Below are 17,882 nucleotides of genomic sequence, written 5' to 3'. Positions count from 1 at the left end.
ATGGAATGGACAAATGGTTACAAACTAACAAGGAAAAGGGAGAATTGTGTGGGGATTTGGTGTTTGTAAATAAGAAATTGTATATTCCTGAATGTTTAAGACGAGAAATGTTAAGGAAGTGCCACGATAACAAGGGTGCGGGTCATCTAGGCCCCACCAGGACTATTAAACTGTTGGCCAAACAATGCTGGTGGCCCGGAATGAGGAAAGACGCCAGGGGGTACGTCACGCAGTGTGAATTATGTGCAGAGGGAAAAACACCACCGGGGAAGCCCCAGGGGCTATTGCAGAAGGTGGTGGAGCCCATGAGGCCATGGGAATGCGTGGCCATGGATTTTGTAGGCGAACTACCCCCCAGCAGAGGCCACAGATACATTTGGACAATATTGGACCTATTCTCAAAACAGGCACACTTTGTGGCCCTGCCGAAACTCCCCTCAGCTGAAAAACTTGCTGATTTGTATGTGAAGCATGTATATCGCCTACATGGGTGTCCCGACAAAATAATTAGCGACCGGGGAGTCCAATTTACTGCAAAATTTTGGGGAAAATTCTTACAGCTGTTAGGAGCAGAAAGGAACCTGAGCTCGGCTTTTCATCCCGCAACCAACGGGGGGGTCGAACGTACCCAACAGACACTGTGCCAATTCTTGAGGATGTACACCAATTATAGACAGGACGATTGGGCGGACCTTCTACCGTTTGCTGAGATGGCTTTTAACGGGGCCGTACATTCGGCCACAGGTCGTGCCCCATTCAAAATAGTATACGGACAGGAGGTGGCACCTTTCCCCAGGCTACCCGAGTGGAAGGAAGGAGAGGGCCAGACCGACAAGGAATGGCCGGCCAAAATTAAGCAAGGGTGGCAGACCGTGGTGGAGGCATTGCGGGAAACACAAAAGAAGTACAAGCTCTTTGCCGATCGTAGGCGCCGAGAGGGGGACAAATTGGGCGAAGGGGATCTGGTTTGGCTGAGCACAAAAAACCTGAAATTGGGGTTCCCATCTAAAAAATTGGCTCCACGCTATATAGGGCCGTTCAGGGTAGCAAAAAGAATAAACGAAGTGACCTATGAGCTGAGGCTACCCAAGGACCTAGGAAAGGTACACCCGGTATTCCATTGCAGCCTGTTAAAAAAGTATAAAGGAACTCTGGACAGCGGAGAACAATAGTTGTGTTTAATCTTTTCCTTCCAGGACGAAGGGGAGGAGGACGCCATGTCAGAACCCTGCTACTAGAGCCTGGATGTGGCTCTGAGTTTCAGGGTCACTGACATTGATAAGACACCTGCGGCTCAGGACTCGGAGAAGAAACGGCTGCTGGACTTGGCGGGGAATTTGCGCGGGGTTTTGCTGAGCGGGAAGAGACTTTTCAAATGAGGGGGAGGGTATATAAAGGATGGTTGGCCGGAGCCTCCCATTCTTGGCTTTTTTGATGTTCATGTTTCCTACAGTAAAAGTTTCTGGTGATAACACAGAGAGTCTCGTGTGTTCATTCAGGAGCGGCTGTGGTGAGCTGACACAGATCACTATATAAACTCAGGTGAAAAGAGTTATACCTGTAGAATTGGGCCAGAAAAATGGGGGAAGAATTCATTTTGGAAGAATTTTCCAACTTTTGCAAAAAAAAAAAAATCTAAAAGATCAGGATGGAACAGAAACTGGGCTTTAAAAAGCAGTCTGAGAAAAGGTGAAGCACACAGGTGTATACATATGTATTTCTGTATGAGAGAAAGCACAACTTCAGTAGCACTTTATATGTGTAAGAACATATAATTTTCACTTAGAATGACTGAATGTTCAAGCATTCAAATATAAAGACCCCTGAGAAAGGGACAACTGGATGTACATTTACAAAATAAGCAGTTCTATTTTCAATACAATTTTAATATAAACATGTTAATTTTATAGTGATGGGGTGATAATGAGCAATAAATATACATCTGCTTTCTAAGACTGTTGAACATAATACAGTTCCCTAATGCCATTTTTTAACATAGTAAAAATGTGCATATGAAGCAACTGAAGCAATAAACCACAAAATGTCTTTTTTACTTTTTCGGGCTCCCCATATAAATCAAAGTCTAAAGTATGATTTAAACACTTGAGAAAATTCTGTTGACTGAAATTAAATACAGCTGAAAGACATTTGATTTAAGAGAATCCATTTTCCATTTTCAAATCCATTATCCTGTTTCAAATTATGGGTTTTATTACAAACGCGCATTTTTTTTACATTCATTGTCATTCTAATTGTCTTTTTAATGCTCTGCAGTTATCCTAGGCTCATATTGGTGGTGAAAAATGGAACTTGAGATAGGAAGATCTTTTTCACTTGCAGTCTCTTGTTCCAGATTTAATTTTGGGAGGTAGGGTGGAGTGTCCATATGTGACTTTGTTTTTTACTCTTTCCAGCTACTTTGTTAAAAGGACAGAAAGTATACTGACAGCCAGGCAGTGTATGGGCTTTGTATAAGCACAAGTCCTCCTGCACTTCACTTTTTCCTTCCTCTATTGGATTACTAGTAGTGGTGGAGCAGGGGCTCCTTAAGAGGGAGTTTGACAACACTGAACATGCGACTAACCCCCTTTCCTTCTATCCCTCATTCACTATGTATATGTGAATATAGTCATTCCACCCCCCCCCCCCAAAAGAAACCCCACCTGAAATCAGAAAAGTTTCATGTCCCAAGCATTTTAGAAAATGGAGACCTATAGTGAGGATTAAGCGTTAGACTAGGACTCTGAGTGAGGGAGGTCTGATTCCTGTTCAGCCATGGGCAGCCATTTATATAAGGGAATGTATGCATGCATAATATCCCAACAGAGCAGTGCACTGTATTGGTTTGAGTGGTGGAGGCTCCTTCTTTGGAGGCTTTTAAGCAGAGGCTGGATGGCCATCTGTGGGGGGTGCTTTGAATGAAATTTCCTGCTTCTTGGCAGGGGGTTGGACTGGATGGCCCATGAGGTCTCTTCCAACTCTACTATTCTATGATTCTATGAGTGTTGGACTAACACTCTGGGAGTGTTAGTTGGAATCCCTGCTCAGCCATGGAAACTCAATAGGTAGCCTTGGCCAAGTAATATTCTTTCACCCTCAGAGGATGGCAATGGCAAACCTTCTCTCGATAAATCTTGTTGAACAGGATTGCTATAAATTAGTCAGCTTGAGATCCCATAAAAATAGTAACGTTTTGATGAGCATCAAGCAGAAGTAAGGGATAAAATGGGAGAAAGGAGGGAAGCATTTAGTTCAATAGGCGGACTTGTCAGAAAGGACACTTTCAAGAACCCAAAGAAGAATGTAGAGTGCTATAAGAAAGGAAAATCTGGTTCTTTGATTTGAATAGAGGAATCAGTGCAGTGAAAGATCTGCTTGTACTGAAATGACACATTTCATTCAGCCTAGTCTTTCCAAACAAAACTCAAAAGCCCTTCAAAATGGCATTTTGTGCTAAAGAACGAACCTCATGGAAATCTGATACATAGACCTTCCAAAACCCCAAGCATCTTGTTTAAAACTGGTTTGAGAAATAAGTTGCAAAACAACAACAATAGCAACAACAACAAATCTGAACAAAATCCATGGTGAGCAGAGGAAATTGAACACAGACATGAACTTGGCCTGAAGACAAACTCTTCCTGCAGGTCAGAGAGAGAATCTATATGGGAGGCACTGAAACCATGGGGACTTGATCCTTTCTGTATATTTTCACTTCTGCTCCCCCGCCCAAACTGTATGCACTCAAACCATCTTAGGGATCATCACTGCTTGAGGTCCAAACTGCTACTCTGAAGACTCTTGAGAAAAAAACATCAGAAAAGTGGAGGCGATGTAATGGGAGAAAACAAAAGATTTCCCCAAAATAACATGCAGAGTGAAAACAGATCTTAAAGCAATGACAGAGCTTTTTGTTCAGATGCACATTTAACAAATAGTTCAAGCTGCATCTGCTATTGGCATTTTGAAATTCTCTGTCTTAAGGTAGCTGTAAAAGCATTAATGGAACAGTTCTCCTATGGACGTAGCCAACCCTCCCACCATTCTTTTTTAAAAAGGGGCTATTATAATGTAGTTTTCACACATCAGGCACTTTACTTGTTGTGAGAGACAAGGGAAGAAAAAGGTCTGAATAGTCGACATAAATACATGAGAGCTTTTTTTCTTTTTAAACCTATTTCTTCTCCCTTCCAGGTGTTTTCTTTTCTCATTTTTGGTCAGAGATAAAAGTTACATATGCCAGATAGAGCAGGCGGAAAAGTGTTACAGAAATATGGTACTATCAGAAAATAATTTCTTTTTGCTAGAAAGAAGTTAGGGCAGCCAGTTGACATATGGAGGCTGTAATTAGCTGTCCGGTCCTCTTGTCCTCAGTTGAGTGAGTAAAACTGCAATAGCTCTTGGAAAGCGAGAAATAAAAGGTAAGTAGGCTCGGATTTTGCCTTTTTTGGATAAGAGTTTTCTGGCTTCTGCATATCTAGATATTTTTCAGGATTTTGTGCTCTGTGCTTTGTGGTGGGGGGGGGGGCATCTGAAGGCAGACAAATCCTTTATTTTCCCAATTGCCTTCAAAACTTTTCTGACTTAAGGCTAAGACAAACATATTACAAGATTTTCTGGGCAAGAATCAGAGTTGGAAAAGACCACATGGGCCATCTAGTCTAACCCCTTGCCATGAAGGAAAAGCACCATCAAAGCACCCCTGGAAGATGGTCATCCAGCCTCTGTTTAAAAGCCTCCAAGGAAGGAGCGTCCACCACACTCTGAGACAGAGAGTTCCACTGTTGAACAGCGCTTACAGTCAAGAAGTTCTTCCTAATGTTCAATTGGAGTCTCCTTTCCTATAATTTGAACCCATGGCTCCATTGAGGCCTAGTCTACTGGGCAGCAGAAAACAAGCCTTCTCCCTCTTCCTTATGACATCCTTTCACACATTTATACAAGGCTATCATGTCTCTTCCCCACCTTCTCTTCTGCAGGCTAAAGACTTAGCTCTTTAAGCCACTCCCATTGTCTCCAGACCTTTGATCATTTGTTACCCTCCTCTGGACATGGTCCTCTAAGAATTCTCAGAAATGATGTTATGGAGTCTGTCAACATTCCTTAAGTATTTGGGGATGGTCACTTTTTTATTTTGGATGTATTGGAACACTCCCTCCACCTTTATTGTCATTTGCTTGCCAAATCCGTCTCAGTTCATTTTGAGCTTTAGCTTTACTTACACTATTTCTGCAAGTTTGAGCTATCATGTGCATGATTTTTTGGTGGATCAGATTTCCTTTTATTCTTTATACATGCTCTTTTTTTACGTCTCCCTCAAGTTTACTGTTCAGTCACATGGGCTTTCTCAGAAGATTCGTCTTCCACGAAATTGTTTGTGATTATGGTTTTGTTGTGTTGCAGTTCTTTCTTTATGAAATCCCACAAATGCTGGGTGTCTTTCCTTTAACTTCTGTAGCAATAGGATTGTGCCTAGTATTTCTGAGCTTCATGAAATGGTGAAGTCCAAGGACTGCGATTGACTGTACCTCTTTGGTTTCTCCCACAGCCATGAATTCTGGCATTACATGGTTATTTTCCCCTAAAGTATCAACTGCTTTGATTCTAGCAACCAGCTCCTTCCTATTGATTAGAATCAAGTCCAGGATTGCTAATCCACTTCTTCCTTCCTCCGCCTTTTGAAGGAGGAAATTATCTGCAAGGCACATCATAAATATTTTGGAGAGCCTATGTTTAGTAATGTTGCTAAACCTCTTCCAACAACACCATCTGTGTAGCCATCATTCACCTGCAGTATCTTCTTTTTCATGTGTCTTATACCATCTTTCACTAATAGCATCAGGAAGAAGACCACCTGTGCTCTAAACTCTACACTTTTCTGCCCAGGGCTTCATAGTCGGTTCTGCTCAGGGTGTTTTGTTCAAAAGTATTTTTTCCAGTGTCTTTGATGCCCAAATGAATTAGAAGAAAGGGGTACTGTTCTATGTTCTTGATGAGCTTTGGCAACTTGCCGGTGACATCCTGGATATGTGTGGCAGGAAGACAGCATTCTTCTTGATTCATCTTGTCTGGCTGGCACGCATTTTCCACTACACCTCTGAGCAATGAATCCTTTACCGTCAGGATCTTTTGTTATTGCTGTTCTTGCTGGAGTTAGGTTGGCTTCTTCCCTGGCAGGTAGTGTCTTTATCGTCTGTTCTCCTGTTTGCACCTCTTCATCACCATTATCCTCAGGATGTTGCAGGAAGTGATTTCTTAAGACTTCTGAATCCCTTGTGTATGGTCTTTTCCTGACGGTGACTATTCTCTAAGATGCTTCCTCAGTGTTATAGCCCTCTTTATTTCCATTGGTCATTTCTTCTTGTTGGTTCTCTGTTCTTTTAGGCACTTACCATAGCGATGAATGAGGTTTGCAACTCCTTCCCCACTAAATTCTGCCGCTTGCGTCCTCAACCACTTGTTTTCAACAATGGGGGCATGGCTGGCAACGCAGCGTTTTGGCGACGCTGTGCAGCTGCGGGAAGGGGTGACAGACTGGTTGAAGACGCAAGCGGCAGAATTTAGTGGGGAAGGAGTTGCAAAGCTAATTCATCGCTATGGTAAGTGCCTAGATTTGAATGGCGACTACGTGAGATGTGGGTTTGGGTCTGGCTTTCAACTGCATATGGTAAATGTTTTCTCCTATACTTTGTTCATTTTTTAATTCCAAAACGTAATCTACTTTCTGGATAACCCTCATAACTTATATTGACATGACTATGTGTGGCACCATGTGCGTGCCACTTGCCCTCAGAGATGGAACTTCAAAATCTGAGGCAGCAGTTATATAGAACCCCCCCAAACACTCCTTACTTTCTTCTCTTTTCAGATAGTGAGCTCAAAGACTGAGGAAGCGGTTATATAGTGGTCTGAATACTGACTAGGTCTCTGGGAGACCATGGCTCAAATTCCCACTCAGGCATGGAAAACAAATGTGTGACTTTAGACAAGTCACCTTCTCTCAACCTCAGAGTATGGCACTCTGAACAATTTTTTTCCAAGGAAACCTGTAATGGAGTCACCTTAGAGTTGTCATAATTCAGAAACCTGATTTGAAGGCATACAATAACAATGTGCAACCATATGAAGATTTGTTATATAGAATCAAATTATTATTTACTGGCAGCAATTCTTAATACTTTTCCAGTTCTTCCTATAGAGTCCAGAGACCTGGGAATTCTAAGATAAGAGTTTCAACCCCTCTCCTTGGGTATGTAGGGTTTGTAGGAGCCCCGGTGGCGAAGTGTGTTAAAGCACTGAGCTGCTGAACTTGCAGACCGAAAGGTCCCAGGTTCAAATCCCGGGAGCAGAGTGAGTGCCCGCTGTTGCTCCAGCTTCTGCCAACCTAGCAGTTCGAAAACATGCAAATGTGAATAGAGCAATAGGTACCGCTCCGGCAGGAAGGTAACGGCGCTCCATGCAGTCATGCCGACCACATGACCTTGGAGGTGTCTACGGACAACGCCGGCTTTTTGGCTTAGAAATGGAGATGCGCACCAACCCCCAGGGTCAGACATGACTGGACTTAACATCAGGGGAAACTTTTACCTTTACCTATGTAGGGTTTACAAAAACTATCACAATTGCAAAGGGTAATTATTTCCTTCTTTTGTGGAAGGGGAAAAGACATTCTGTTCTGCAAAATTATACAATGCAGGAAGATATACTGGCACACTACTGTATCATAGAAAGCCACAAAGTTTATGTCATATTTTGGAGGCAATAGTAATTGTGGGAATCTTGATAGTGGCAATGGATATTAGGCACTGTAGCCCCAGTATTGTACCATGTGCCTATTCTCCACATCAAGGAAAGGGAAGGATGAGTGTGGCTCATCACAGAGTTATTAAATCATTGAATATTGTGGCTTCCTTTTGTGTAAATAGAATGATTTTGTTTAGAAATGTGCTCAGATGCTATGTTACCACAGCACTTACATAACAAGATGATGATGCATATCAAGATGGCAATAATGGCTCCGGTTCCCAGCCCAGCTGCAGCAACCGCACCAATGGTGGTACAGTCTCCATTCTCATCACATGGACACACCTTGACCTTAATGATGGACATGTTAAACAGCGGGGGGTTTCCTGAATCTGTTACAATGACGGGAACATCGTATACACCAGCTTCCAAGTACGATATTCGTAAACTGAGTTGAGCATAGTCACCTGTAGGGAACAAAATGGAGACAATACTTACAAAGGTACTTAGAACTTGTCTACATGGTAAAGATCCTGTGACTATTTTTTTTACTTGAGAGAAACCTCTCTCGGAAACTCCAGTTCAGAAGTTGACAGCAGAATTGCACTGGAGAGCATAGAGAGGTGCTCTCTCAAGGAATTTTTAGGTCCTCAAGCATGATCTTATGGTCAAGTTCTTAGAGATTACTATCCAAAATATTTTAATCAAATCCACAAATAATCAAAGCTGCAAAACTCAATCTTGCAATTGGAGGGCTGACTGTATTATCTTGCCTGTTCCCCAATATCTTATCTGTGCTTCTTAACATTTCAGCACCATTTTCTGATGTTCTGTTTTTGACTAACCATGATGCTTTAAAAACGATAAAGAAAGAAGGAACGAGAAAAGAAGGCAAAAGAAAGAAAGAACCCTTTCCCCACAACTGGGAGAGGCAGAATAATGTATGAAAAAATAGACAAAGGACACAATTCATGCAGTCTATAGAATCTTGTCTGTATTTTTGGACTGTGTGTCCTGTTTGGAAATGGCAGAAGTTGGCAGGGTTAATGATGAGTGATGTAAATATCCAACTGTTTTCTCCTTGCATGTGTGCAGGGATAATTTACAGTTTTCTTCCTGCTATGGAAGCAACAGTGTTGGAGATTTAAAAAATAGTTTTTTTTTTTGCATGTGTGCAAGAACATGTTCTTAAGTATACACACAGACATACACACAATAGCTAGCATCCTATCAAGCAGTTACTATACTGAAAGTGGGCTTTCCAGTAGCCTAACTAATAGACATTCACATTTATGGTCAGGAACGAACAAACATGACCCTAAACATGTCCCTTTTCAGCCTGGCAGTGCTTCAGCCAAAACATTTTTGGATCACTGGACACCAAGGAATGGAGAAATTCGGAAAGAATCTATTTCCCCAATATGTGGGAAAAGAGATTCCACTTGAATATTAGGAAGAACTTTGTGATGGTAAGAAATGTCTGACAGTGGAATACACTGCTTCAGACGGTGATAATGTCTTGTTCTCTGCAGGTTCTTAAACAGAGATTGGGTGGCCATCTGTTGTGAGCGCTTTCACTGTGTGTTCCTGCATGGCAGGGAGTTGAACTGGATTACTCTTTTGGTTTCTTCCAATTTATTAATAATCCACAACATGCTCCTAGTTGCTTGGTGCATTGGAAAGAACAGCTGTGGTAAGTACCCAAGCGGTATCTCCAGCAGCTTGCTATTTGCTAATATTTGGGGGGGGGGGGTCATCAGTTAACAATGATGATACAGGATCCTGGCCACTGAATTGGGGTAGTATGGCTGTGTAGTCCAAAATAGTAATATTTCCAAGGACCTTTCTTGGAAGGTTGGCTTACTGACCAGGTGGATCCATTAGTAGGGATAGATTTCAGCTGAGGTAGATTTCAGCCGTCCATCTTGTCCCCAAGAATCTTCTCAACCTCAAAGCTACTTCTCTGCTAAAGTGCAGAAGGAGAGTGACTTTTATGCAATTAGAGTCAGAGGAATGATCATTGATCCTGATTGCAGCTCATGACAATAAAAATGGGACATAAGGAAGACTGATAATAGCTTTCCCTCCTGGGCTATTACAGATGATTTATCCCTCGCTCAGTCCCAATAACTGTATGTAATTATGAGCTGCATGAAAACCTAGAGGGTGGGGAAGACGAGTGCCAGTGAAAGCTCCAAAGAGTTCTGCTCAAGGCCCAATCCATGCAATTTGTCATTAACTATCTTGCCTATAAATGTCAGACAGCATGAGAAGAAAGAAAGAAAGAAAGAAAGAAAGAAAGAAAGAAAGAAAGATCAAAGAATGGGAAACAAAAAATAAGTTCAAAAGTTTGAAGTCTCAAAAAAAATATTTAAAAGCAAAAAGTGTGAAGACTGATCCCCTTTGGTGCTTTTGAATAAACTAGGTTACAAACACTGCCAGAGGTTGCCTGCCCAGTTTACCATTTAGCCGGGTAATGGTCCAGTTCTTCCTAATGGCAGATGGCACACTTGGCAGCTCGAAGACAAAGGGCCCAACATTTGGATCGATGTCAGCATCGGCGGCTGTGATGTTGATGACATTCAGGTTTGGCCTTTCACAGATCTGTGAATCCTTTGGCTGAAGCTCAGGAGCATTATCATTGATGTCAATTAGATAAATTTGGAGTGTGCCAGTGCCACTGGCTGGAGGGATACCTAGATTAGGAACATAATTATTTCAGTGAGTTATGGTTAAGGCTGACATAGGATATTAGAGGCATAGGGGTCTTTCAAGCCCTTCACAATATCCACTGAGCAGTAAGGAATAAAGAGAAGGTCAACTGCAATGTGGAAACCTGGGGATCATAGCCCTTATGTGGAAAGGCTAAAGCATTCGAGATTCTCCCTTCAAAATCTAGTACAAACAGAACCAAAAACTAATAATTACAGAGTTTGTAAAGTGATGAACAGAAAGTGGACACCATAGTTTGTGGGAACCTCAGACCTTGGGAAAATTACTTTTGCAGACTATACATTTCACTGCTTGCAACTTCTGAAATTTATTACTTTGAGAGTTCTTAAGATACTACACTGATTATAGAAGAACAGACTGCTTCTTGGGAAAGTATACTCTCCTTCTTTGAAGATATTTAAACAGAGATTGGATGGGCATCCAACCTCTGCTGTAGCTGAATATTCTTGCTTGGTAGGGGGTTGGACTAGATATCTCTTGCTGACCCTTCCAGCTCTAAGATTCAAAGTTATCTTAGGAGGAAATGCTTACACAGATTTCACCTAGGCAGTTTTCTGAGGAGAACTGCCCAATATTAGGAGGACCAGGATTTGCCTACAGAGGGAGAAATGAAGACATAATCCCTCCAGTAGGAATTCTGCACCCTCATGAAAATTTCCTTCCATTCCAAAATTTCCTGCAATGTAGAAACTTAAAACTTCAGTTGAGCATTTGAAAATATCCACAGGGGATATGTCCCAAAACTTAGTGGAAACAGGAAATCCTGCATAATAGTGAACCCTATAATACAGAAACATCCGGAGGACCTAGAAAATTCCTAGAGAAGACATATTGTTTGAATGCAGGTCGGTGAAACTGGGCGTCCCAGTCCTAAGCAAATGCAGGGTGTAGTTTATAGTTTAGGCATTCAAAGAAAAGTGGCAGGCAAAGTAACCAAGGGAATGTGGATGCAACAAATATTAGAGTTCTAAGTGTGAATTTTTTTCAGTATTTCAGAATGTACTTTCTGCAAAGCTAGTAATGACAGAATTGAAAGAAGAATTCATTTGGGGGGAATAACGTTTTATTTGGCAGGGCTATGCTCCCATTTTGACCTTCTCCTGGGCTATATCATCACCATCCCAAAGGATCAGAGAATGGGAATACCTTAATCCAAAAATTTTGGAGAGCTACAGTTCATTAAACTAGAAAATGCTGGGCTAGTTTGATGAACTGTTCTCCTATGTTCATAAAAGCTAGGATGCATATTCACTGTCAGAAATTTTTTTTTTGGATTACAAATCCCTAGGTCTGCCAGCTAGCATGGCCAATGATTATGCAAGCTGGGGGATTCTGAGGGAATCCAAATGCCCCAGTCTGATTCAGTGACAGTAGACTTCAAAGGTGCCAGATGCTGTGGAAAGAGGCAACAGTGGAGGAAGACTACATGTCCTACATTCATGCTTCAAGAGGCATCTGTTGCTTGTTTCAATTGGAAACAGAATGCTTAACTAGAAGGACCACAGTCTTTTTCAAATGAGGACTGTCCTTATAATCCCAGGTGCTAACATAATAAATGATTTCCGGTGACATTAGCCAACTATCGCTTTCCTTGTTTCATAATACTGCAGTGATGGAAGCAATTGAAAACATCAAACACCTCCTTGTCAGGTAAATATTCGAGGTTCAAAAGCATGCTTCAAGACCAGACACATTGACAGCCCCACATTGGTCTTTCTTCACAATGGGGAGCCTTGTGAGATCAATGGCTAAGCCTCTGGAGTAATGGTCAGCTGCGCATAAGTTGTCAGATCAAGCTCTTGACTTTGAGCTTGACTTTTATAAAGGTTAAAAGCCATCACTGTCCTGTATAATCTTTTGCCAAAAACCCTACCTAGTTGCTTCAACTCTCCAGGCCTGCATGCTTCAATAACTTTCTTCCAGTTGGGCTGGGGCCGGGAAGAGTGGAGTGCGGGTTTTCTTTCAAAGTGTTCAATATTCCTATTCATTCCTTCCTTTCTATCTTCCTTCCCCAGTGAACTGCAGACAGTTTTGTTCCAGGCCTCTACACTGATGATTTCCTCCAACAGTCCTGCCTGAGTAGGTTTTTAAAGCTTGTGTTCTCAATTCTTTGTTGCTGTTTTTCTTTAAAATGTAAGAGTGAAATAAAGAGGAAGAGGGAGAAACCACAAAACCTCCACTGATGCTTCTTGACTGTTTCTATAAAAGCTTTCTGCCATGCGTTTCTTGTTTGTTTTTGCCAACCGAGGTGCCTCAGAATCCCCGATGAAGGCTTCTCAATCCCTTTCTCATGATTGTTACGTTAACTCTCCCAACCTCAAGGTGTGGAACTGAAGAAATGTTTGTTTTAGCTTACTGGCTGTGGACAGAAATTCCTCTGGATTCTCCATCTTGATCAGCTATTGCATTTGCTACTCAGCAAAGCAAAACCCACAGTTAACCCCATCTGTCACAACCACTGTCAGTAACATTGCTGGGGAAAATTACATTTTTGGACTACAGTGCTCAGAATCCCCCAGCTAGCATTCCCACTGTCTCAAGGGAAGTATATCCAAAATGGCAGAGTTTATTTTGGCAGATTTATGTAACAGATCATTTCAGCAATTTGTCCACTCAAGCCAATAATATTATGACACTATACTTGGTGTGTGTCTGTTGTAACTCTCTTTAGCATCCTATGGTTAATCTTCACTAGAGCTAACCTATTCAATCAATGATTACATAGTGAGTCAACACATAAGTAAATCTCACTGATTGAATATATTTACTCTGTGCAGATAAATAACAGGAATTAGGGCCATATTTTGATTCATAAATGATTCAGCTAAGGAATATACATGCTATTTGGTAGACCCAGTTAACTGGAACTCCCACAAAAAAAATCAAAGAAATAATACTTTAAATAAAAGTTAAAATACATGGATAATATAATTAAAAGGTAATACATTAAATTAAGTTTGTCTTAATTTGCTTTTAATCACTGTATTTCAATATTAATATCAATTCAGTACAGGGTTTATGGTATAGAATGCGGTATAGTATTAGGTCTATTTTAATAGCACCTCTCAAGAAACCAAAAACTACATTTATCTGGCATCTACCAGTCCCCATGTGTGCCAGTTAACTGAGAGTCTGTCATATAAATATACTGATGTATAAGTCTAGAAAAATTAACCCCAAAAATATGGGTTGACTTAACTATGAGTAAATGTAAGTTCCGTACCTTAACTCTTATTTAAAAAGGAACCATTTCCTTCTCTGAATAAAGTGGTGAAAGGCAAGAGCGTAGTCCATTCTAAGGGAACTTTGCACTGACTTTCCCTATTTTCTTCCCTGCAATGCCTCTTCTGGGCTTTCTGAATGTCTGGATGGGGAAATGGGGTGACTGCCCCCCTGAAATGGATCACATCAAAAATTCATAATTTTGTCTCCAAATCTTGCCCTTGACTAATGCATGAGAGTGATTTATACATAGTATATATACAGTATTTAAAGTAGATACATTGGAATCAATGTGGCTGAAACTAATCATGATTTGTGCAAACCCCACCAATTTCATTGAGTTTACTCTGGGGAATGCCTAGGTCTGGATCTAACTCTAGGTCCTGGTAATCAATTACGATGTCAAGATCTCACAGAAGTTGTTTCTAAGGTTCGGCAAAATTTCAAGCAGCCTTCAGAGTGCTATTTTCCCCTACTGCTGTCATTCATTTCAATCCATCATGGTGGGTTTGATCATTACTGAAGTCAGTGGCATTTTGCAGCAGGAAAGGCATGACATCCCCTCAGTTGGCAGTCATTTTGGTCTGCTCCAAATCCAGCTGTTACATTGAGTTGAACCCAATTATTTCCCCAAGTTCTTCATCCCGGATCAATACACAATGAATACAAAATTCATCCATGTTGTTCAACTTCTTGGTTGACAGTATGTTATTAATCATCTAGGTTTGGAGAAAGAAGCTGTTTACTCAAGTAGTTATCTACTACCTAGCGAACATAAATACTGAAATTACTGTAAAATAACTGTAAAACAATAATAATGGGATTTAATTCAAGTTGTAGAAAAGCAATTGTTTTTTGTGAATATCCAATATAAATATTCAACCAATATTGCATTGTTAGTTTTGTCCTTACAGTCTTTAACCTTGTGTAATTATACTACTAGTTTGAAGCCTAGGTTGTAATAAAATCAGGATACCAGAAGTTACTTTCTCTTATATGATCAAGCCTTTCAATTATTTTCAGTTTAATTAAATATCAATATCACAGATTGAAAAGACTTCCTGACATGTGATACTACAATTTTCAAGGGCTGAAATTTTACATATTTATCATATACAATCACTACGGTAATATTATACCTACAACTTTCAAAATATGCAAAGTCTATTCGGGATATCCCCATGTATATTTAATGGACATTATCACAATCCATGTGGAATTTTATCTAGTGTCATAAACTCCGGTATCATTATGGATTAGATTCTATCCTTCACAAACTGCAACACTCTAATTCCCATTATATCCTTCAAACTACATTAAATTGTGGCAGATTCAATATCTATCCTTCCATTTATTACCATGGCTTTCCAATCCAGGGATTTAAAGGGCATTGTTAAAAGTCCATTCAGTTTTAATTTATGCCAGTATCACTTGCATGATTTGTGTAAAAAATTACTTTGTATATTTACTTTGTAAAAATGTGTAAAAAACCTTTTCATTCATAAAATAAATGGGAATTCACATTCCATTGTTATTCTGATTTTATAATCATACTCTCTGCGGTGTCTAATTTGACTTTACCAAGTATTTGTTATCTTTTCTAGTGAGTCACTTCTTCTTCTGATATGTCCAAAAATGTGACAATCTCAGTTTAATCATCTTCACGTCTAAAGCAAGTTCAAACTCAATTTGTCTCAGGACACATTTATTTATCTATTTAGTAGTTCATAATATTCATAGAACTCTTATGTGTTATTTATCCCTCATCCAAGATGCTTGTGACCAGAGTAGTTTTGGATTTTGGAATATTTGCATATACATAATGAGATATCTTGGAGATGGGACCAAAGTCTAAACACAAAATTCATTTCTGTTGCATATACACCATATACACATAGCCTGAAAGTTATTTTACACACAATATTTATATTCCTTTTGTGCATGAAATGGAGTTTGTATCAGTTGAAACATCAGAAAGAAAATGTGTCATTATCTATTATTTGGACAATATTGGATTTTTGATTATTTTTGATTTCAGAATTCTGGCTGAGGGATATTCAACCTGGATAAGATATTCTGTACCTTTGTTTAGAAAAAAATATGTCTAAAATTTCATCATCAAAGTTGTCAAGTTTTCTCCTATTTGCTGAACCTTGAGGGTCTCCATGGATGAAAAATAGACCTCACAAGCTGAAGGTCCGTCTGCTCCCGAGATAGTCTTGCTTGAGCCCTCAAGTTCTGTGAGGTGACAGTTTTGATCTAATACCTTCTCTCTCATTCTTGATTGTTCCTGGTTTCCTAATGGAACATATTCCTTTCTATGCCTCTGTAATATGATAAAGCCTAGTAACACACAGCAGGTCACCCCTTTGTCCTGACCCTTCCTTCTGTAGTCTCCAGTCATCCACAAATGGTGAGACTCTTCGCATTTTCTCCAGTCTGTTTCTTGCTTGCCCCAGTTTCCCCTTCATCACAGTCTGTGAATGTTTCACACATTTAATTTACTCTGGCAATGTCCCACTACAGCTTCATGGAAGTTGTTCCTTCATTCTGTTTTTTTCAAACTACTAAACCTGAAAAAAAAAACCCTAACTTATACTGACAACTTTGTCAGGGCATCATTCCTGTTAATGCATCACATTACAGCATTATTGAAGCATGAACGATGTGGAACTTGGGCCTACCATTGTCAGCTGCCAGGAACGTGGCCTCGTAGACATTGTTCTTAATGTAGGCTGACTCACGATCAAGGACAGCGGCAGTGGTGATCTGACCATTTGTGGCATTAATGTTCAGCCAGTTTGCAGGATCTGACAGCTTGGAGTATCTGCAGACAGCAAGGATAAATACATGGCAGTCTCTCCCAATGACACATAGTTAATGTGGCTTGAAAATAAGGTTGGGTTAGCATGTTGGTATTCTTGCTCTTCAGACCCCTTCAGGGGTAGGGAAAATGTGGAGATCCGGCCATATGTGGCTTCAATCATTTTTTGAGAGCCCCAAGCCTTTTTGAATACTCCAAACCTTCAGAATGTCTCAAATTATTTAGGGATTTTAAAAAAAATCACCCAGAAATCACACACTCAACAACTATTATCAGCACACACATGAACTGTACAACACTGAAATGTGGCAGTTTAGTGTTATTTCTCAGAAAACAGAAAAAAGTAAAATAATAAAAAGCATGCAAGTAAAGCTAAACCACAACTTGCAGTGATGAAAATAAAAGTTAATGAAAACCATTGCAGGCTGCTGTTGGAATACGGGACTGAAAAATGGTCCTTGTCTCTAGTACATTTGATCTCCCTGATTTAAATTAAGAGCATCTGAACATTTCGTGAGTAACATGAGGAGGTGGGAGGAATGAGGGCATTGGACTCTAAAATATGTGCCCTTCAATGACACTTTTTTCAGACCCCAATTTTCTTGTATTACAGTAACTTAAAATTTCAACTGAGCATTTAGTAAAACTATTTCGATATTTAAAGTTAAAGAGTAGGAAAATTTAGAAGGAGAATGTGAACACAGCAAATGTAATTAGTGGGGTGTGAATGTGTCAATGTTTCACTTTCCATAATGCTAGAAATTTGGAGATTGAAAGATAATTTCATTGAGGGGGGGCATACTTCTTATTTGGGATGCAATTACTTCATTTTGTTCCCCGTAGATGCAACATTGTTCAGGAGGTTAATGCATCAATCTCCTTACCACCACCATCCATGAGTTTCCAATGAACATCAACAGGTCTTCAGGGATGCAGATAGGAGTCTGTCCACACCCATCTGAATGCACGCAAAGTAAGTGTTCTGCCATTGAGCCATGCATTTCTCTAACATTTGATTTACCAAGCAGCATGCACAGATTGGAAATAACTTTTTTTTGGATTACAGCTGCTAAACTCTGCCAGCTTGTATGGCCAATGCATTTCTGACTTGCGTTTTCCAAGTTTTAACTGAATGCAATTGACCAACCCTGTGCTGCAACCGGCTTGACTTTTACTCTTTTCCTTCAAACGCCAAGCAACAGTGTGATCAAATACCTTGTAGAAAGGCACAACAGGTAACTGGTGGGCTACTTTCTGCTTGGTAGGTAACAAATTGTGCATGCCTGGCACTGAGTTAGGGTGGCACATTATTCTCAGGATGAAAGTCATTGAACTCAAGCAAAATGATAAGTTGAGCCTT

At 40.3% G+C, this 17,882-nt stretch overlaps 1 protein-coding gene across 5 annotated transcripts in view; it reads right to left on the bottom strand.

Moving 5' to 3' along the window:
* The window catches only part of cdh4 (cadherin 4), a 945,608-nt gene that overhangs the window by 24,442 nt on the left and 903,284 nt on the right, over nt 1-17,882 (bottom strand). For all 5 annotated transcript variants that reach the window (XM_062979013.1, XM_062979012.1, XM_008110150.3 and 2 more), the window contains exons 11-13: nt 16,383-16,525; nt 10,206-10,439; nt 7,977-8,210 (exon numbers count right to left, since the gene is read on the bottom strand). In XM_062979013.1, coding sequence (XP_062835083.1) covers nt 7,977-8,210; nt 10,206-10,439; nt 16,383-16,525 — 611 coding nt within the window. The remainder of the gene's footprint in view (nt 1-7,976; nt 8,211-10,205; nt 10,440-16,382; nt 16,526-17,882) is intronic.

This window comes from Anolis carolinensis, chromosome 4 (genome assembly GCF_035594765.1).
Source record: "Anolis carolinensis isolate JA03-04 chromosome 4, rAnoCar3.1.pri, whole genome shotgun sequence".
NCBI classification, from domain to species: domain Eukaryota; kingdom Metazoa; phylum Chordata; class Lepidosauria; order Squamata; family Dactyloidae; genus Anolis; species Anolis carolinensis.
The sequence above is the reverse complement of the archived record's forward strand: the minus strand, read 5'-3'. Positions and strand labels throughout refer to the sequence as shown.